The 23,227-nt window shown below is 46.1% G+C and overlaps 1 protein-coding gene across 2 annotated transcripts in view; it reads right to left on the bottom strand.

Moving 5' to 3' along the window:
• pdss2 (prenyl (decaprenyl) diphosphate synthase, subunit 2) overlaps positions 1–23,227 on the bottom strand; it is a 50,144-nt gene that overhangs the window by 7,023 nt on the left and 19,894 nt on the right. The window contains exons 3-4 of one of the 2 annotated variants that reach the window (XM_080012310.1): positions 12,084–12,282; positions 5,132–5,206 (exon numbers count right to left, since the gene is read on the bottom strand). In XM_080012310.1, coding sequence (XP_079868436.1) covers positions 5,132–5,206; positions 12,084–12,282 — 274 coding nt within the window. The remainder of the gene's footprint in view (positions 1–5,131; positions 5,207–12,083; positions 12,283–23,227) is intronic. The other variant, XM_080012311.1, reaches the window with a different exon arrangement.

The following is a 23,227-nucleotide window of genomic DNA, read 5'->3' as shown; positions in this document are numbered from 1 at the left end:
GGAACAGTTCACTCTTAGATAAATTAAGATCGTAGCCAGAAATCCTACTAAACATCCCCAGCACAGACATGATGCTTGGAATTGATTCAATTGGATTTCTGACATACAAAAGTAGGTCGCCTGCGTATAAAGAGAGCCTTTGTTCCCTCTCTCCTCTAAATACCCCCTGAAAGTCACCAAGTGAGCGTAGGGCAACGGCCAGGGGCTCGATGGAAAGCGCAAATAGTAGAAGAGAGAGGGGACACCCCTGTCTTCTGCCCCACTGTAAAGGGAAATATTTTGACCGAAAGGCATTGGTCTGAACGGAAGCTGAGGGCAAGACATAAAGGAGAACGACCCAAGATATACATTTCTTACCAAACCCGAACTTCTCCAAGGCAGAAAAAAGAAAATCCTACTCAACCCGGTCAAACGCTTTCTCAGCATCTAATGAAATGAGCACCTCTGGGCATCAGGGGTTTGGACTAGGAGAGTAAATAATATTGAAAAGTCTACCAAGATTTTAAGATAAGTTTGATTTTGCAAAATAATTGTGGGAAGGACTTTTTCTAGATGGGTGGCCAGTGTTTTAGCCAATCATTTTGTGTCCACATCCAAAAAGCTGAGGGCTCTGAAGGAGCCCAGGTCGAGTGGGTCTTTATCCCGCTTATGCAAAAGACAGATGCAGGCCTGGTAAAAAGTTGGGGGAAGTGTATTATAATTTAATGATTTGTTAAAAACATCAAGCAGTAGAAGAGAAATCAACACTAAAAACTCTTTATAGAACTCCGAACTAAAACTGTTGTATCCTTGGGCTTTAGAACTTTGCACACTCTTTATAGAATGATTTAATTCCTCAGGAGATAACTTAAGTTGTTGTGATTTATCTTCTGCAGATATCATTGGGATAGTTTAATCACTGAAAAAGTCATCTATTAAAGTGGTGTCGCCCGCTGACTCAGAGGAATATAAACAGGTGTAGAATTGTTTCCTTATTATCTATGTCCTGATGATCAACAGTCGTCTGCCCAGAATCAGTTTGAATTTCAGTTATCATTCTTGAAGCAGCTGAGTGTCAGATTTGTAAAGCCAGAAGCCTCCCAGCTTTCTCACCGGGTTCATAAGGGTTGTGACGGTCTAGTAATAACAGCCGTGCTGTTTCATAAGTCAATAGAAGGTTGAATTGTGTTTGAAGGGCTAATCTTTCTTGTGCAGGGTAGGAGTGGGTACAGAATAACAATAGTGTCAATCCAAGATCTGATCAGTAATGCTAGAGATATGTTCTTCTTGCAATCTAGAGTATTAGCAGCAGCACTGTAGGAAATTATGAAGCCACAAAGGTAGGCTTTTAGTGCGTCCCACAAAGTGCTCGTTGATACGTCTCTTGTTGTGTTATTTGTTGTCGGAAAGAAATCCATCTGGGATGTTATAAACTCTGTGAAGGATTTGTTTGCCAATAAAAGATTATTATTATTAAAGTGCCAAGTTCTGGGCATATTTTTGTTCAAAAATGCCAGCTGCATTAAGTGCCTGGGGCATGGTCTGAAATGACTCTGGCCTCGTAACCACACCGCCTAACTGAAGGGAGAATTTTACAGTCAATAAGAAAAAAATAAATTTGACTATATGAATGGTGAACATGGGAGAAAAAATTATAACTACAAGATGATGGCTACTTGAATTGCTAGGGGTCAGTGATTTTATAGGTATTAAGGAAAGATCTAATTATATTAGCAGATTTTGTCAATGATTGAGTTGAATTAGATGACATATCAAGCTTGTGTCAAGGACACAGTTAAAAGTCCTCACCCATAATTAGGTAATGAGTATTCAAATCAGGGAAGAGATGCAAATAATGTTGAAAATAAACGCTCATCATCACAGGTAGGTGCGTAGACATTAGATAAAATTAGAGGAATGTTATACAAGTGCCCAGTAACCCTGACAAACCTACCAAGTGGATCAGAGGTAATGTGGGATGATTTGAAAGGAGTGTTCTTATTTATTAAAATTGCAGTTCCCCAAGATCTTAAATGGAAGAAGAATCTTTATTTGTCACACACACACACACACACACACACACACACACACACACACACACACACACACACACACTTACATATGTTACAAGAAAGAATCCCCATGCGAGCACGGGGAGAACATGCAAACTCCACACACACACACACACACACACACACACACACACACACACACACACACACACACACACACTTACAGATGTTACAAGAAAGAATCCCCATGCGAGCACAGGGAGAACATGCAAACTCCACAAAGAAAGGCCCCTAATCAGGAGATTAGGGGAGCCAACAGGGTTCAACAGCGGGAATCGAACCGCACTGTGCCACTGTACCCACGAAAAGTTGAATGCAACAATTGGCCAACCCACTCCTTTCGTAACCGAAAATTATCTTGGTTTCCCAAGTGTGTCTACTGCAGAAATGCAATTTCAGCATTGAGCTTTTTTAAATGGGTCAAGACTCTTCCCCGCTTCACAGCATTAGGCTGTGCACTAGGCTTTCCCCCTTTAGCACAGAAAAATGTCGCAGCTACCTAGTCCTGTTACTATAATATTAATTGTATTAACATCAAATATAATTTTAACAAGCAGCTTTGTAAAGAGACAACACACAGATGACAAAACAGAACAAAAACAATACTCCTCCACCCCCCACTGCCTTTCTCCAACTGAAAAGCAAGAAAATCCCATATTAGCACAAATACGAACGTTGTTTAGTCAGTACACCAGTTAAACTACCTCTGAGCTTCTGTTTAGCTGCAGCTCCCTTTTAGAACTAGAAGAGTCAAACACTTTTTAAATGTATGTGGACATCTGCATAAACATAACCTTTCAATCATAAAATAACATAACAGAGGAAGAAACTTGACTGAAATGCAAACGCTACCTCTTTGTCCTTACGTATCATAGTGGTCGCCTTGAGATTTAAATGATAAAAAAATTTAAAAAATGAAAGAAAAAGAATGATTCCAAAAACATGGTAAGTAATTATATCAAATATTATGGATTGGGCAGGGAAACTTGAATTTACCCGAATGTACTAATATTCATAACTAGGGACAACATTCCCTGGTTCAGGGCCTGTGTTCACATCATGATCATTGGTCCACAGTGCGAGTTCCCCTCTCTGTATGCTTTGTGCAGTACTCAAGTCCAGCAGTGAGAGGCGACAACACGCCATCAGGCATGGCTTATCTTGACTTACTCTTGAGGCTACCTTAGTCTACAGAAACAGGAAGTAACTGAAGTCATCGTGTTTACATTAACCATGAGAAACAAAACAGTTCCCCTGAGTGTGAAATAAAACCTTGACACAAAAAGTCATTGTCTTGAAATAAAATGCTTCTAAAAATTGATCAAATATGAGTCTACTTATGAGTAACTTTAAATTATTCATCAGAGAGAATGTCAAAGGGGATAGATAGAGACGTTAGCTAAGCCAATATTAGTCATATTAGTTACACCGATCAGCCACAACATTCAAACCACCACTAATAACCACGAATAATGTGGAGCTCCCCTTGTGCCGCCAAAACAGCTCGTCACAATTTGGCTCCTGTCAAAGTGGCTCAGATCCTTACGCTTGCCCATTTTTCCTGCTTCTTACACATCAACTTCAAGAACTGATTGTTCACTTGCTGCCTAATATATCCCACCTCTTGACATTTGCCACTGGAACAAGATGAGCAATGTTATTCACTTCACCTGTCAGTAGTTTTAATGTTGTGGCTGATAGAATAGCTAAAATTTCTCTGGCTGTGTAGCAGGTAGACCACTAAACTAGCTACCTCACATTAGACCAAAATAACATCATGTTACTCACACGATTATCAAGCTATAGACACGGGGAAGTCTTGTGTGGTAGAACTCAGCAGCTGATTCTGGAGTGCTGAATTTGTGCCTGACACCGTTGAAGATAGACTGTACTCCACCTTGGCCTTGGATATGCCCAATATTTGCATAGTAGTGCAGCCGTACTAGGATGGGATGAGGGGGGCCATCTCTCTTCTGTTTGGGGGCCAGAGATCTATGGGCACGATCAATGTTCACAGATGTAAAGTTCTCAGGACCCAGTACCTCTGGAAAGAACTCTGACATGAAATGAGTGGGGTTAGCTCCTTCAGCTCCCGCCGGGACTCAGGCGATTCTTAAATTTTGTCGCCTACTCCCGGACTTGAGGTCAGCGCATTTCTCTTGTAGTCGCTTCAATTCGCATGACTTTTATTCTTTCTGGCGGTCCAGTTTTGCAATCCACTGAAGCGCGTCGTTGAGGCTCTGTGCCATGGGAGCCTGCTCCACAGTAACTTCTTTAAGGTCTTGGGGAAGCTATCAAATTTCGTTCTCCAAGTCATGGCGTAGCTTTTGAATGTTGGATATTTTCTTTGTCCGAAGAGCTTCTATGTCTCTGCTCAAATCCTGATGGAGGGTGGCGGTTTCAGCTTTAAAGTCTTCCAGGGAGGCTTGGCGAGATGGCTGTAGCTCACATCTTAATGTTTGTAGAGTGAGCGGCATCTCCTCATGCAGTTTTTACTTTTCTTGTTCACTCTCATATGGAATACAGGTCTATGTTGTGCTGTCTCCTTCAATATTAAAGTATGGTTTTAAAGTAGGTAATCATATCACGATTAAAATGCTATTGTGTGTTGACATTCAAGAAAAACATTTGCCTGCTGCGGCACTTCGGTCTACTCCAGGCTAAACTGGATTGGTCCTTTATGTTCTATTTGAATCGAGGAAGAGCGGGTTGTCTGGTAATCGGAAGATTGCCGGTTCGATCGCCGGCTCCTCCTGGTAGCTTGCTGATGTGTCCTTGAGCAAATCACTTAACCCCCTAACTGCTCCCCGGGCACCGGCATATGGCAGCCCACTGCTCCTTGATACATCAGTTGCTAGGATGGGTAAAATGCAGAGAAATGCATTTTGTTGCCTCAGTACTTGTACTCTGTGCAATGACAATTAGTTGAATCTAATCTAACCTAATGGAATATACGGTACATAATAACAGAGTGCGAGAGTAATTGACGACTCTTTAAGAGTCTTTAAGAGAGTTTAAGAGTCCCGCTTTTTATCAGGTTAATGTAATTAAAGTTGGTCTAAAGGGCAAAGGTGATGTACCTCAAGAGTCGATGAGTTCTCGTAGTATATGCCTTGCACCAAGTCACCGATGGCACTTGAGATCAGCTCAACAACCTGTAATACAGAGGAAAAAGAATATAAAGAATAATTCTACCTGGTCTCAATTGAGAGGGGTTTGCAGTTCAAATTGACAAAAAAAATAATAATTTCAAGAACTAAAATGTCTTTATGAATGACAGTATATAACAATCCATAGGGGAAGTTATGTCTCAATGTGTGAAGCCAGTTTTGGATGGGCACATTAGGCCTGCTTTACAGCTCAATAAAAGTCAATAGGGGACCCTCTGCCCGGTGTCTGAAGCCAGTTTTGGATTGGTGGATTATGCCCGTATAGTATCTATAGCTCAATAATAGTCCACAGGGGATGCTTGGAAGCAGCTTTTGGATTGGTAGAATACACCTGTATTTATAGCCAAAGTTCAGCCTAGACTCTACTACAGCGCTGATTGGGTTTCAGCCAGAACTGAACCACAGATTGCAGGTCAAAATAAGGCGGCGTTGCGGCTGTTAAAGAGGGAGCTAGTGATCCGTTGTCCAACCCAATTATTGGGTACTTGAAAGACCCTCTCACCTTGCATGTTTGGGTTTCGCAGATTTCACAAGTACAGTAGGAGAAACAAGAACAGACTGTAGAGACCAAGCCTAATATGAGACATTTTCTTTTCCTTTGGTGTCGGTGAGGGCACAAATTTCAGAGGTTATGGAAGTATTGATGTCAACAAAAGAAAAACAATAAAAGCAAGTTCAAGTTTATAGACGGATCATTATGGAGGAAGTGGTCCTCTTAGGAATAGGAGAACAGAAGGCTGAGCATTTTGGTCCATTAGTCCTCTGGAAGCTGCAGTTGCTCCTTCCGTCTTACAGGGGGCATGCATGACTATATTTTATTTTGTCCAGCGGCATTACAGCAACACCGCCGCGCTGCATCCACTGTCAGACGCAGACGCTGCAGCTTTTAAACGGTTACTGAAAGGGACAGTGGTGCGTGGAGGGGGGGGGGGGGGGGGGTCCTCCCATCAACCTCCGCATCCTTCCATACAGCCTGCAGATCACAGCAGCACAGACACATCAAATGGCATCGGCAGTGGCCGGCGCATGTAGGTTATACACCCAACAGACACAACATTAAAACCACTGACAGGTAAAGTGAATAACATTGCTCATTTCATTCCAATGGCACCTCGACAGGTGCCATTGGAATGATATACTCCTGTCGGATGTATTCCTCACTTAACGACCGAGTTCCGTTCCTTAGACCAGGTGGTTAAGTGAATTGGTCATTAAGCGAGGACCCGTGTTATTTCACGGTAAGGGGGCATGGCCATTGCGAGGGCTAGTGTAGTGAATACTGACAGACTGCGATAGTGAGACTGAGAACGGTGATGAGATGTATAAAGTGTATACACTATACAGTCAAGGAAATAATTATTTGATCCCTCACTGATTTTGTAAGTTTGCCCACTAACAAAGAAATTAACGGTCTATAATTTTAGTGGTCATTTTTGGTAGGTTTATTATAACAGTGAGAGACAGAATATAAAAAAAAAAGATATAAATTATTTTGCATTTCATTGAGTGAAACAAGTATTTGATCCCCTATCAAAACATGACTTAGTACTTGGTGGAGAAACCCTTGTTGGCAAGTACAGAGGTCAGACGTTTCTTGTAGTTGATTACCAGGTTTGCACACATCTCAGGAGGAAATTTGGACCACTCCTCTTTGCAGATCCTCTCCAAATCTTTAAGGTTTCGAGGCTGTCGCTTGGCAACTCCAAGCTTCAGCTCCCTCCACAGATTTTCTAGGATTAAGGTCCAGAGACTGGCCAGGCCACTCCAGGTTGTTGACCTTAATGTGCTTCTTCTTGAGCCACTCCTTTGTTGCCATGGCTGTATGTTTTGGGTTATTGTCGTGCTGGAAGACCCATCCACGACCCATTTTTAGTGTCCTGGCTGAGAGAAGGAGGTTGTCATTCAGGATTTCAGGATACATGGCCCCATCCATCTTTCCCTCGATGCAGTGAAGTCGACCTGTCCCCTTAGCAGAGAAACACCCCCAAAGCATAATGCTTCTACCTCCATGCTTGACGGTGGGGATGGTGTTCTTGGGGTCATAGTCAGAATTCCTCTTCCTCCAAACACGGCGAGGGGCATTAATACCAAAGAGCTTGATTTTGGTCTCATCTGACCACATCACCTTCTCCCAAGCATTCTCTGAATCATTCAGGTGCTCATTGGTAAAGTTCAGACAGGCCTGTACATGTCCCTTCTTGAGCAGGGGGACCTCACGGGCGCTTCAGGATTTTAATCCATTATGGCGTAGTGTGTTACCAATGGTTTTCTTGGTGACTGTGGTCCCAGCTGCCTTGAGATCATTAACAAGCTCCCCCTGTGTAGTTCTGGGCTGATCCCTCACCTTTCTCATGATCATTGATACCCCACAAGGTGAGATCTCGCGTGGAGCCCCAGACCGAGGGAGATTGACGGTCATTTTGTGTTTCTTCCATTTTCGAATAATTGCTCCAACAGTTGTCTTCTTCTCACCCAGCTTCTTGCCAATGGTCTTGTAGCCCATTCTGGCCTTGTGCAGGTCTACAATCTTGTCCCTGATGTCCTTAGACAGCTCTTTGGTCTTGCCCATGATGGAGAGGTTGGAGTGTGATTGATTGATTCTGTGGACAGGTGTCTTTTATACAAGTAACAAGTTGAGACAGGTGTCCTTTATACAGGTAACGAGTTGCGATTAGGAGTACTTTCTTAAAGCGAGAGGACTAATCTGTGGGAGCCAGAATTCTTTATGGTTGGTAGGGGATCAAATACTTATTTCACTCAATGAAATGCTAAATAATTTATATCTATTTTTTAAATGTGATTTTCTGGATTTTCCTTTTGATATTCTGTCTGTCACTGTTATAATAAACCTACCAAAAAGGACCACTAAAATTATAGACCGTTCATTTCTTTGTCAGTGGGCAAACTTAAATCAGTGAGGGATCAAATAATTATTTCCTCCACTGTATATAGTATATACAGTATAGTGTATATAAAGGGTGACGCGCAATGCGATGCTTGATGCTGAGACACCGCAGTATTGTACGCGGAGCACAATACAGACTGGTAAGTAAGTTGTAAGTCCAAACAGTTATTAAACAGGTAGGTAATTAAGTGAGTACATGACAGCAAGTGAACAGTCAGTTCATTTTTTTGGGCATTTTCATGCTTTATTTGGTCGTGACAGTGTGGGGAGAAAGGGAAGGCAGGGGAAAGAGAGAGATGATGACATCAGCAAATGACCACATGCTGGAATCGAACCCGGGCTGCTACGGTAAGGACTATCGAGCGCTCTACCTGGTGAGCCACCGGGGGGCCCCGAACAGTGAGTTATTGAAGTTGATGTGTTGGTAGCAGGAAAAATGGTGATGACAAATTGTGATGTCTAGAAGACTGGATCAGCATCCCCAATACGGCAGGTCCTGTGGGGTTCCTGGTATGCACTAAGTGGTCCAAGGAAGGCCAACCAGCAACAGGGTCACGGACGCCCAAGGCTCATTGATGTGCCTGGGGAGTGAAGCCCAGCCCGTCTGGTCTGATCCTACAGAAGAGCTGCTGTGGCACAAACTGCTGAAAAAGTTAATGCTGCTATGATAGAAAGGTGCCAGAACACACAATGCATGCTGACCCCCGTCCACCTCCCAAAGTTCCTACAATGGGCACGTGAGCGTCAGAAATGCACCATGGAGCAATGGAAGAAGGTGGCCGGGTCTGATGAACCATGTTTTCTTTTACATCATGTGGAAGCGTGTGCGTCGTTCACCTGGGGAAGAGATGACACCCGGATGCACTATGGGAAGAAGTCAAGCAGTGTGGAGGCAGAGTGATGCTCTGGGCAACGTTCTACTGTTCATATGGAAGTTACTTTCATCACGTACCAACCTACCTAGACAATGTTCTGGCGGGTCGGAACTGTTTCGGCGGCACGAGGGGGACCTACACAATATTAGGTAGGTGGTTTTAATGTTGTGGCTGATCAGCGCACATGGACAAGGTTAAATTTAGAACTCCTTGGGCTTCATACCAGACACCCTTGGCTCATCTGTAAGAAAAAAAAAAAAAAAAAAAAAAAAAAAAAAAAAAGGGGAGTCTGCCGAGGCCTCGTCGCTCCATTCCCTCAGACTCCCAGTGCCCTCTGGGTAACCGAAGCCGCCGGGGGAAAAATATTGAGGAAACGTGAGCTTCTACCCGCAGACCTAGAAGGACAATGTGCCTACAGTATTACCAGATGTGGTGTCTCTGCTAGGCTTGAGAAGTCGGTGGTGGTGGGGGTGGGGGGTGGAGTGTGTGTGTGTGTGCGGGGAAGGGGTCTTTTTTTGGAAAGTATCAGATAAGCCCCTAGCCCCGGCTCTCCCTTACTCCGTTCCCGGGTCCAGCCAGATCGTGTTTTGCCGACAGGTCTGCGAGGGAGAGGGGGAAACCCGAGCCACGGGCTGAGATTACTTTACCATTTATACAAGTAGTGGCATAGGATTCCTCTCAAGGCCGCGACACATAATCTCCATCACTCTTTGTGCCTTAAAAAATTTTAATAAAATAAATCACGCTTATAAGAAGAAAAAAAGATAATGAATCAAAGCTGAAGGGACCGTAGTCTGACAAATCCACCTTAACGGCTAAAAAGTCAGGCGGACATCAAGACCGGGTTTGGGCTCCGACTACGTAGATGTTCTCAAAGTTGAATGTGGGAGAATCTGGCTAAAGTCCAGCAAAGTCCGGTCCACCTTTGTTATTCAGATTTCACAAAGTTCCTCCGGTGGAACAGCAGTGTCACTTTTGTACCCGGCCACTTTATATTCCAACCGCAGAAATAGAGCGACGGCTTCGGGCGGCATTGTCGACTCGGCTGACCAGGAGTCAAAATGGTTCACAAAAAAACTGCCCATTCTTCGATACATTCTTACATTTTTGGAAGGGTTAGAGTGTCTCTTGTAGCCATTTAGGAAAGCCATAGTACAAGAGGGAAGGAGATATGGTTTTGGTCCAGCTGACGGAACGGAGAAGGGGGGGTACTCACATGGCTATTTTCATTCACTCAGGGCAAACCACATTCTGTCAGTGGACGGCACTGACAGAATCTATCAGCGGCAGGTTACCAGTTTACCCACCAGATATGGACCTGTGGCATGCATGTTATCACCACACACAAGCACACGTGCTGAACACAGATTTCTACTGTCTGTGTGTGTGTAAATATACATACATACATATATATATATATGTATACACACACACACACACACACACACACACACACACACACACACACACACACACACACACACACACACACACACACACACACACACACACACACACACACACACACACACACACACACACACGCCGATCCCCTCTGTAAGACAGACGAACATTAAGAAAACTCCCTGCCTCGAGTCGGACCAATCAGCTGAACACAAGACAGAAATGGAAAAAACTTAATATGTATGTGACAAATAATCTCTTTAACTTGAACCTGAAGAGCAGCTGATTCTTAAAACTTGGAACGAGCTTCCCGTCACATAGCACACAATGCAGCGTGTGAGTATTGCCGTATTGACCATGTTTGGCTCTACATACGCATGTGAGCAGTCTTTCTGGCATCTGAGAAACATTAAGAGCAACCTACGCTCACGCCTGCATGAAGCTTAACCTCACTACGTATGAAGCAGACTACAAGGCCATCAGCATAAACATGCAGCACCACAAGTCACATAAATGGTAAAAAGTATTTCATTTATTATTGGTAAGCTACAGGTTAACAACAACATTATTAAGAAGAATAAAGAGAAATGTATTATTTCTCGCTTTTTCAAGTACTCAGATGTTTTATACGTAAAAAATGTATGTCTTACTTAAAAAATACACGCATTAAGTTGCATTCAATTTTATTAAATATTATATAGCTCACAAGGAAATACATTTAGAAATATTTGTCTTTTATGGCTCTCCCAGCCAAAAGGTTCCCGAGCCCTGTTCTAAAAGATGTTTAGATGGGAGGGTGAAGACAATTGAAACCTCTATACAAAGACTCCAAACACTAAAAGCTTGAGGCACGGAAATTGGTATTTGCCAAACAAGACTTCAAGTATGGCCTGTTACGGGTATCAAAAGAGGTTTAGAGAAAACAAATACGATCGATGATGGAATGGAGCAGTGTTTCGCAACCTTTATTCTTCCAAGCCATACTTTTTTTTTCCCCACAATGAAACAACACCACGGCACTATACCATTAACCTGTTAAACACTAAAAATATCAGAAAAATGGAGAACCGTGCTTATTATTATGGTCGAATGATAGTGATGGCAGACTCGCGAGCGATTAATTCGTAGCAAACAAATCTTCTGAATGACTCAAGAGTCATTTGATTCACAAACTGAGAATAATTATTGAGAATAAAATTTAAGTCCAAGGGAGGAAAAAGCCAAGGCGTTCCTCACATTTCATATTGAATGTGACTGATTTACTCTTTGTATTCAACCAAAATATATAGTGAGAATTACATTTACAACTCAGAGCGGAACAGACTCTCCCGACGCTCATTAATTGTCTGGAAGTCCTCTCTTGCTCACCGTGTGTTACACCGACTGAACCAAACGAACAAAGAGTTGACAAATCAAAAGACTCTTTTTACCAAATTATTCGTCAAGAACCGGATCTCAAAAAAAGAGTCAAACTTTCTCTCGTTCCTCTTTCATCACTATGTATATTTGTCACTTCCAGAGTACGACTTGTTCTGGTGCTTCACAGAGCAGCTTTTCTGGTTGAAACTGATGAATTGGTGCGGCCTTTCAATTTTGATCTTGCAACACAAAAGCTAGTTTCCATTATAAATTGTTCTCATTTTCAACCACTGTGCCGCGAGGGTGTGGAATACAGTACCTTGGTGTTGTTCAGCTGGGCCAGTCCAGTGCAGGCGTTGGCGAGCAGAAAGTCGCCGCTCAGGATGGCCATCTTGTTGCCGAACTGCATGTCCTTCAGCGGGCCGTCAGAGTTGGTCCACTCTTTCAGGTCGACGATCCCGCGGTGCACCAGGAAGGCCGTGTGGATCAGCTCTGTGATTTCCGCTAAATTACGTTGGCTATGGAGGAGAGATCGAAGAAGACAATAATCAGAATTTTGTCGGTCACATTTTTTTTAACAGGATTAATATTTAAGGTAAGAAAGATCTTGAAGATAACGACAGCTGCGCAAGAATGATCTGGGATCATCAAATATCACAATTCCGACAAATGCCGGAAAATAGATAATTTCACAATATTTTAGGGATGGCTTCATCAGCTCATCTTCATTGGGGATAGTGAATATGGTATTGTCCAACCAGGTAGAGGCCTTGATTAAAACACCTCGAACAGTCTCAGAACTTCAGGGCGCTGCATTACTTTACTGTATTGCGACAACCAAAATCCCTGCCGATAGCTAGTCTCATACAATATCGACTAACATGCAGATTTTAAAATTCCTGCTCTTTGAACAGCTGTGCTGAGCATAAATAAACCCTGACAAAACATAAGCTCCAGGGCTTTCTCATAAGGAGACCTACAAATACGACTTCCTCGGCTTCAAGTTCAGATTCGACAGATAACCCATCCTTATCTTTTGTTGAGCTCCACCCGACTAAAACACTACGAGGGCCATCAAAATGTGCCCCCAAACTGCCTGAACAGATTTCCCTATAAATTCAGATATTAAAACAAAAAGGAAATCATCGACACCATTATACTAGCAGCGCCGTCATTGGCGCACAGACGACTCTCAGACGTCTCCCTCTCTCCCGAGACGACGCTTCTTGGGGGCTGCGCTCCGAGCAAGACATTAAGCTTATCATTAGAAAATAACAGCTATTGTTGATTATGAGAGGAAGACGTGGAAGTGGCCCTGTGAATGGAGTCTTTCGGGCGCAGCCTTAGGGAGGTAATAATCAAATGTTGATTCAGCCTTTGCCGGGGGATAATTAGGCCCCTCTCCATATGGAAGGAGCCCGCTGCCGTGCGACAGGAGGGATCCATCCAGACAGGGTTGGGTGCGCTGATAGGCACTTAGAACCATCTTTCAGCCGCCGCGTGGACTCTGATGAGCCAGCCACCGGCTCCTCGCGCCCGACCCCTTCCCACACGGAGAGAGGACATTAACTAAAAGACAAAGACACACACACACACACACACACACACACACACACACACACACACACACACACACACACACACACACACACACACACACACACACACACACACACACACACACACACACACACACACGCCAGGTAATTGCGTGTTTAAAGTCGCCCCCCCTTAAAGATGTTATTAAAATTCAATAACGCAGTCTTATTTTGCTTCTCAATCACATCCATTGTCTGCCGTGTTTCATTTCATTGCACCGCGATGCCGATCGCCACCTGCGTGAGTCAATGTGTGTGTGTCTATGTTTTAATGGGCAGACGTCTTCAGCGGGGGCTAGAAGTTAGGGACACGCGACCGGGAGGGGGTGGGGGTCAAATCATCAGAGCGGTGGTTCGCAACCTCGTGCACTGCAGAGAAATCTTAACGTCCGTTCAAGAGAATTTTTAATATTTAAAAAATGAGTCAGAGTGGTTTTCCTTCTCATTAATTTGAGGGGAAAAAATAATAAATAATTTAAAACGGTACCGGGTTGAAACCGCTGGTAGTTTGGGTTCCACTGTACTGAACCGAGCAAATGACAAGACAGGAAAGTGCAAAAATACCCAACACATTTGCCTCGAGTCTTATGAGCCAAACACCAAAGCTCAGCCTGAAATTAACCACGTCTGATGGAGCTTATTGTAATGAGCACAATGACACGCAGCTAAATACTAAGAACCCCCCACCGCACACTCACTCAGACAGACACACACACACACACACACATTGTGAAGCTGTGTTTTCAATCTCCAGGTCCTGATCAGCAGTCGGGGAGCTTAGGGAGGAGAAGGGAAAAAAAGGAAAAGGGGGGACAAGGGGGATGGTTTATAAATAGCTGCGGTGCCCAGTTGCATAGCAACCGATGCCATCTCGCCGATGTGTTACGCCCCCTTACCACGCCCCTTGTCCTGAGTGTTCTGTTCCATTATCCCTCCCCTCTGCTTCGCCATCCAGCGTAGGTAGCCTTGCACAGATCTGCGATAGTGTGCATGTGCACGCGTGCAAGGCTAAGAACCGCGGCCTGTCCAGCGGCTCAAATGTTGTGCACCGCTATGTCACGCTGGGTGTCCAGAGCGGTTACAACCTGTCCTCAGAGAGAGAGAGAGAGAGAGAGAGAGAGAGAGAGAGAGAGATCAGTCTTTCTACTATGTATCCATCTATCCATGTGTCTTTCTACTATCTATATATCCAACCATCTATCTACTATCTATCCATCTCTCCGTGTGCTGGTGAATCACTGGTCCCGGGCAGCCGAGCGGGAGATGTTTTACAAATGCTGTCTGTCAGGAGGGAGGAGATCGTCCCCCCGGCAGTATCAATCACCCACCCCCCCAAAAAAAAAAAAAAAAAACACCCACCCATCTCCGACAACTCCTTCCATCCTGCCATCTTCCCCCCCATCAGCGGCAGGTGCTAATGAGCTCAGGAGAGGAGGGGGTCGGCGCGTGGGGGGGGGGGGGGGGGGGGGGACAGAAAAAGTGCAAATGAGGTGATCAAGTAACTCTAGTGTGTGTGTGTATGATTGTTCATCCATCAAACGTGATGGAGTGAGCGCACGTCGGACTCGGTGTCTCAATGTGTGACAGCTGGTGTATCTACATTTTTTACGGCCGCTGTTCAGCAGATGTCAACAACTGTCGATACGGTTTTACGTGGGCGACGGCTCCGTGTTGAGGGCAATACATCCGGAATCTCCTAGCATGCCTTGCTCACTGTGTGTGTGTGTGTGTGTGTGTGTGTGTATGTGTGTGTGTGTGTGTGTGTGTGTGTTTTTCGGGGCAGGGACGTCCTGAGGCAGGGAGCTGTGCCTTCGTGCTCAGAGGGGCGCAAGAAAGGAGGCATTCAGCCGTCTAGCGGTCGAGCAGGCCAAACACAGCAGTCACTTCTGGTAACCGCTTGGCACGGCAGTACAGCGGCACACACACACACACACACACACACACACACACACACACACACACACACACACACACACACACACACACACACACACACACACACACACACACACACACACACACACACACACACACACACACACACACACACTATTATAAAGCTGGGGGATAGATAGATAGAGATGAGCATAAATAATTGGACAGCAACACATTTTCTCTACTCTGTTTTGATGAACAATCAAATGATTACCATGAGGTTAAAGTACAGATTGTGGGCTTTGATTTGCAAGTACTTAGATGAATATTGGTTTGATAACTTTGAAATAACAACCCCTTTCATACCAAACAACCAAAAGTAGTTGGATGCTACTCACTACTATGTTGACAATAGTTGACGTTGAAGTCCCTGACGCCAAACCATGAAACAACCCTTCTGAACTTCAATGGATCACATTGGGAATTCAGCTGCAGACTAGATTCGACCTTAAACGACTCAAATACACTATGGGATACATAGCTGGCTAAGGTGTCAAAGGAGCCATTGGTGGTTACAATCTGGCCAGAGATGAGGGAGTTATGAATGGATTCTTTCGGTAGAAGATCCTTCTGATTGACTGTCTGACTAATGTCAAGGAGGAAATTAAGGAGAAACTACTGCTCACCGTACGCTCACTCCAGAAGAGCCATGCAGCGGCAAAGGAGCTAGAAGTCATTTACTTCCAATGGTAGATGGGAATGAGGAGCGGGAAAAAAAAAATGCAACCTCAGAGAATAAGCGACGGAAGAAAGTTGAATGGCTTTCGGCTTTATGCTAATTAGCTGCAATGTGAAACAGCGATAATGAATTTCTGCTGGGCTGTCCTCTAAAAAACCCTTGAGTTTGGTTCCTACCAAACCTTTTACTTCCTACTAAACTTTTGTTCCCAAAATGGAGGAGAAGCTTCTTGTTGCAGGAGCATGTTTCTTCGTACTTTATGATTTGACTCTGTTCATTTACTTCGTTCATTTATTAAATAAAAAAAACACAATGCCTGGTAGAAGATTTGAGAGGTAGTTTGGGATTCCTGGTGATGTTTATTACATGCACTGAAGTAAAAATGTGAAAGTCCAAGTTCGATCTCTGTCCCTGTACTTCCATATGTTTGATTAAAAACATTTTCCATGTACAGTATGTCATGTAGCATAAATCACATGGTCAGAACGCATGGGAATATTTTTTGAGAAGTTAATCAGTCAGGAATAAAATGTAAATATACATATATAACAATTTACCCAACTACACAGCAATACGCCACAACATTAAAACCACCTGCCTAATATTGTGCAGGTCCCCCTTGTGCCGCCAAAACAAACTGACCTGTCGAGGCATGGACTCCACAAGACCTCTGAAGGTGTCCTGTGTTATCTACCACCAAGTCGTTAGCAGCAGATCCTTTAAGTCCTGTAATTTGCGAGGTGGGGCCCCCATGGATCGGGCTAGTTGTTCCAGCACATCCCACAGATGGTCAATTGAGATCTGAGGAATTTGGAGGCCAAGTTGATACTTTGACCTCTTTGTGATGTTCCTCAAACCATTCCTGAACAGTTTTTGCAGGGTGGCAGGGTGCAATATCCTGCTGAAAGAGGCCACTGCCATCAGGGAATACTGTTGCCATGAAGGGGTGTACTTGGTCTACAACAATGTTTAGGTAGGTGCCACGTGTCAAAGTAACATCCACATGAATCCAGGACCCAAGGTTTCCCAGCAGAACATTACCCAGAGCATCACACTGCCTACGCCGGCTTGCCTTCTTCCCATAGTGCATCCTAGTGCTATCTCGTCCCCTGGTAAAGAACGCACACGCACCTGACCATCCACATGATGTAACCACGCCACCTTCTTCCATTGCTCCATGGTCCAGTTCTGACGCTCACGTTCCCATTGTAGGCACTTTTGGCGGTGGACAGGGGCTAGCATTGGCACTCTGACCAGTCTGTGGCTATGCAGCCGCATACGCAGAAAGCTGTGATGCATTGTGTGTTCTGACACCTTTCTATAAGAGCCAGCATTACCTTTTACATACATTTGTGTTATAATAGTTCTTCTGTGGGATCGGGCCCGATGGGCTAGCCTACACTCTTGAAACGCATCAATGAGCCTTGGGCGCCCACGACGCTGTCACTGATTCACAAGTTGTCCTTCCTTGGACCACTTTTGGTTGGCACTAACCACTGCATACTGGGAACACCCCACAAGACCTGCCGTTTGGAGATGCTCTGACCCAGTCGACTTTTCAAAGTCACTCAGATCCTTACGCTTGCCCATTTTTCCTGCTTCCAACACATCAACTTCAAGAAAACTGACTGTTCACTTGCGGCCTAATATATCCCACCCTGCCCTTGGACCGAGATAACAATGTTATTCATTTCACCTGTCAGTGGTTTTAATGTTGTTGCTGAGTACATCCTCAAAGTGAGAGACAGAAGGTTGCTTTGGATGTTTTGTTATTGTATTTTTCTATCATTAGTTGAAGACTGCAAGAGAAAATGGAAGAACCTTAGGGCCACCTACAGAAGGGAGAGAAAGAAAGGGAAAGAGAGGAACAGGAGTGGTGGGTAATGTTGCATATAGTAATATATTATATTTTATAAACAAATATAAATAAATGTAAAAAATAACCGTGTCACTTAAAAATAAATATATTTGCAAACAGCATCTAAATAAATGAATGCAGCTATGTGCACATAAAGCGATGAGTTGAACGCCCACAAGCGACAGCGATCGATTGTGGTATGAGCTAGAAGCGACAGCTCTTTGGCGATAGAGCGTACAGAAGCGATAAAATTGCTTCTGCTGTGAGCGTACGGTTAGGTTACTGTGGCTAGCAGTTGCCTATTCGGATAGCACACGTTAGGGGCAATCCCAATTACTAACTGGATTCAGTGCTGTTGCAGTAGTGCAAGTTGAGAAATTTGTGTCATTTTGGGACTATCTTGAATTTAACGTGAGTTCAATTGGGCTCTTCCGAAAAATCTAAGTGGACGATTTGAAAGCATCATCAAACGCAAAAAACAATTAAGTCAAATTGACATGCCTTGATCTTGGAACAGTGAAATGAACTTTTCCATGTTTTTTCGAGATTGGATTTGCAGATCGCTGACTTGAGTGACACCACAACACTGCCCGCTGGAAAATGGCAAAGAGTATATCAAATAAAGATATAATCAAGGGAGACAAAAAGTAATTGTTTGTAAGCTGTATCGCGTCGTGTTCAAATTCAATCGCACAAAGTAGATAAGCGGCCACGATTGAATGACCTGAGACTATTTATATTTCATATTCCCGCCACCATGTGAGCCATAGAAGAAGCTGGGTTACCCTTACTGCGTAGATCCTTGGCTTATTAATGTTGAGCATTCAAGCACTGGGCGATATTTACAAAATCTAGTCTAATAATATCATAGTACAATAATCTTACAATATATTACCCAGCCCTAACCAGAGAACATATTTGTGGTGGACGAGGGGGAGTGGTCAAGCCACGGTCTGCAGGTGATGGCGCTGGCTTCTTCCCACCGTGGCGCAACTGTACCGGGTCGCCTAATCTCTCATTATCCTCATTAGCGCTGATGGGTTGGACCCAGCTGGGAGAGTTTTTTATGTGTTGTTTTGTCTTGCGCTAGGGATCGTGTGGTGCAGTAGACGTGTTCCTGCGGACCAGATCACGAGGCACACGGATCCGGACTCTGATTCTTCAAATATTGATTTATTTTCACGTTTTGGCCAACAAACCTTTTGTTTACTCTGGCGTCCTGGAGGAGATTGTCCGGGGGTCTGTTGCATCTGGCCCAAGGACCGATGCAGAATTCGCCATGTCCCCAACCCAGAGGAGAATGTCTGGGGGTCTGCCCCTAGGACCCATGCCCATGGGAACCCAAACCACCCGTCAGAGACCCAAACCATCCATCAGGTGGTTTGGGTTGCTGGTCTGACGGGCCCCTCCCCCGGTCGGGAAGGGACCTACAACTTAACGGCAGAGTACAAGGGGATAGACATCAGGCTTTGGTGGAATCTGGCTGTTCTCAGAAGATGGTCCAGCAATGCCTGGTTTGACCTGGGGCTATGGTGGAAGTGTGGAGATTCGGTGTGTGCATGGGGATATTAAAACGTATCCGATGGTGCAGCTTGAATTTTGTTAAAAGGGGAAAAATAATAAGATGAAAGCTGTGGTTAGTTGTCGCCTGTCGCGCTCCCTCATTTTAGGTACGGAATGGCCAGGGTTTGACACTTTACTAAGGGAGGCTGGGGGAGTGTGCTCACAGTCTGCAGGAAAATGTGAATGTTGTGCTCGGTGCAGGGCTTATCGTGTGGCCTCCTTCGGTGGGGGGCGGATTCCTGTCGTCACACCAAGCTGCCGGGGTCTCTGCTCTCTGGCGCTCTTGGCACGCGGGGACCTCGTTGCTGGGGGGGCAGGCTGTGGGTGGAGGGGGCCATCTGCCGCCATTTGTTCTGTGGTCCACATGCTCAGCAGCAAGGGGCTGACCAGGGGCCTGAGGGCGTGGAGTTGCCCGGCCTGGGGGAGGCACATGGCAGGCCGCTCTGCGCCCGTGGCTGGTTGCTGTAGGTTGGGTGCCTCCAGGTAAGGGAGGTGGGCATGCTAGGGCGTGGTCGGGTCTGGGGGGAGTCCGTGTGGCCGCTTCCCAGCCTGCTGCGCCCCTGCGTTGATCTGGTTGCGCCTCACCTTTCTCTCCATGTGCCAAAACTCATACTCAGTACATACACCACACAATAGGCCTAGGGCTTGTGGGATGGGTTGGGTGCTAGCTATGTGGGCGGGGATGTGGCGGGCAGCTGCCATCTTCCCCGTCAGGCTCCTGCCCCAGCATGCTTCTCGTCAGTCCCGAAATCTTAATCCCACTCATATTAGCTTAGAACACATAGACTCGCACACCAATCCTACTCCGAACAACACTCCACCAGACCAGGGTCTGCGGGGCAGGAGGTGTGCGTGTGCTTCGAGTTTGACTTGCTTGGAGGAGTTGCACCCCCACACACCAATATTAACTGCAATTGCCACACACTATGCACTGGGGTCTTCCGGGCTGGCGGGTCACTGGCGGGTCGGTGTGGGGGCGTGGTTGTCTGAGGGGACCCCCCGCTGGCTGGGCAGGAGTCCTGGCGGCTTGCTCCTTGAGGATTAAGGTGTGCTGCGACCTGGCGGGGCTAGGGAGAGCACCACCGGGTGCCTTCTGGGGCCCTTGGGGGGCTGCTTGCTGTTGTGGGTGTTTGTTGGGGTGTGTGGGGTGGCTGTCGGCCTTTGCTCCCGATGTGCAGCTCCTCTGCTGTGGGTGCCCCGGGTGGTGGAGGGCCCATATATCTGCAACCGGCTGGCATTGGGAGGGGGGCTAACATCTGGGTGCCCCGCGCTGAGCACACTCTGCTACGTGGATGGGTGCTTGGGGCCCCCGGCCGGTGGGGGGCGTCTGGTTGGCTGCAGTGGGGCAGGCCTCGCCCTTGCGTGGGGCATGGGTGGGCGTGCCGCCGGCCCGCCTGTGGTGCAGGTGGTTCAGGCTGGGTGTCGGTCTGTCGGCGCAGGGCCTGGCACTCGGCGCAGGGTCTGGCACTCGGCGCAGGGCCTGGCACCCAGCCTGCGGTGCCTGCCTGGCGCCCGTGGCCTGGGTTCTGCGCCTGCACCTGGGGGCGGGTTGTATGTGTGCGCCCCTGGGGTGCAGGGTCTCCTCGTGCTCCCTGGGACTGGGTTATGCTTCTGAGGGGGGTTGCTCTTAAGGCTTCCGGCTTCTCTGGGGGCCTGGGGGTCTTCTGTGGCTGCTGGGCAGGCTGTCGGGGCTTTCCTGCAGTCATTGGGTTTCTATGCATGCTTCGGGGCCCTTTTCGCTGCTTGGAGGCGCCACGACATAATACTGACATTATACACCAGAACCAATTGGGAAAAGTCCTGCAGACTCACCGGTGGAAACCACACGGACGCATGCACACACGCATTCACGAACGCATTCACGAACGCATTCACGAACGCAGCCCAGCACCCTCCTGGTTACATTCCTCCCCTTTCCTCCCTCATATACTGCCATAACTATGACAGAAAGAGGCCACGTGCCCAACTGCTGTTCCAGTTTTCCTGGACCTGATTAACTCTGTTATTCAATACACGCTGTTGTCAATGTTTGTTTTTCCGTGTAAATGTTGTTTGGTTCTGTGTTTAATTGTCTCACCTGTGGTGAATCTTCCCCTCTTGGAGTAGTGATTAGTTGATTATGTAGACAAAACATGGTAAAATAGTTCTCCACAGAGGGGGATTGGTGGCGGCTTTGTATAACAAAAAACTGTGCTCTTGTCATCCTATAGGTAATCCACAGGACAGAGTTATTGCAGCAGGTTTGATGATTTAAGAATAAAGAGTTGCATTGCAGGTTGAGAACTTGAACTCCACTTGCAGACTAACTCTGTCCGAGATGCAATAGCATACAAATACTCTGTGTTGTATGCCAGCAGCACAGGTTAAAAAATAAATAAATAAAAAGTAAAGGAAAATGTGAGTGTTGCGTGGTGATGCTGAGGGGTCATTAGTGGTTGCTACGGGGTCGCGAGCGGTGGAGTGAAGGCTGGGGTCTTCCCCGTCCCAGTGGTCTCCTCCACGGATGATTTTCCGCTGGAGCAGTCCCCATGTGTGGCCTTTGAGCGTGTAGTTAAAATCGATAGCGTGTTGGTACGCCCAGACACGCACTCACTCACCTGTATTTCTTGGTGATTATGGACAGGTTATATCGACTGAGCTGTGACACTCAGTCAGGAGAGGAAATGACCCAGTTGTTGGTTCTGAAAAGCCGCCGGGAAATGCTTTTCCAGGCTCACCTCAGACACGATAAAACACTGCAGCGGATAATGGCCAGCTTCTATTGGCCAGGTATTTGGGCAGATGTGCGTAAAATGGTGCACCACGTGTCCAGAGTGCCAATTAGTAGCGCTGTTGAGGCCCCTCCCCCTAATCAAGGCGCCGTTGGAAAGAGTCGGTATGGACCTCTTTGGGCCGTCAGACCGCAGTGCCTGCTGTACTTATGGGGATGGTAGCTCAGGCGGTAGAGCTGGTGGTCTAGTGATCCAAAGGTTGCTGGTTCGATCCCAGGCTCTTCCTGCTAGCATGCTGTAGTGTCCTTGAGCAAGACACTTAACCCCTAAATACTCCTGATGGCTGCGTCCGTCAGTGTTTGAACAATTGTAAGTCGCTTTGGATAAAAGAGTCTAACTGAAATGAAATGAAAAATGTAAATACTTCGAGGCAGTGCCCCTGGGCAGTATTACGGCCAAAAGTGTGGTGCAGGCACTATTTAAGGTCACGAGTTGGGATTACGAAAGAAATCCTGACCGACCAGGGAACTTCTTTTATAACACGTACACTTCTGGAACGTTACGAGCTGTTAGGCATCCCGTTAATTCGGAGCAGTGTGTACCCCTCCCAGACCAACGGTCTAGTGGAGCGGCTTCATAAAACACTGAAGAACATGGTTCGTAAGTTTATGCATGACGATAGCCGTAATTGGGATAAATGGTTGGACCCTCTGTTGTTTGCTATGCGAGAGGTGCCTCAGGCCTCCACGGGATTTTCTCCCTTTGAAGACCTCTTTGGCAGGAGACACCGGGTGGTGCTGGACCAAATTAAGAAAAACTGCGAGGAAGGGCCTTGCACCAGTAAGAATGAAGTTCAGTATGTTATGGACCTGTGGGCAAAGCAACATGCGCTGGGGCGCATATTGCATGTCATGTCAGAATTTGCTCCAGGCTTAGGAACGTCAGTACCGGTCATACGACAGAGGGGCTTGGCTCAGGCAATTTGCACCGGGAGACAGGGTGTTAGTGTTGCTGCTGCCTACGTCTAGCTCTAAATTACTTCCAAAGTGGCAAGGACCCCTCGTGGTCACACAGCGGGTTGAGGAGGTCGATTATGAGGTTGTGCGGTTGGACAGGGGC

Source organism: Zeus faber (assembly GCF_960531495.2).
Source record: "Zeus faber genome assembly, chromosome: 13".
In the NCBI taxonomy this organism is placed as follows: domain Eukaryota; kingdom Metazoa; phylum Chordata; class Actinopteri; order Zeiformes; family Zeidae; genus Zeus; species Zeus faber.
This window is presented reverse-complemented; position numbering and strand designations above follow the sequence as displayed.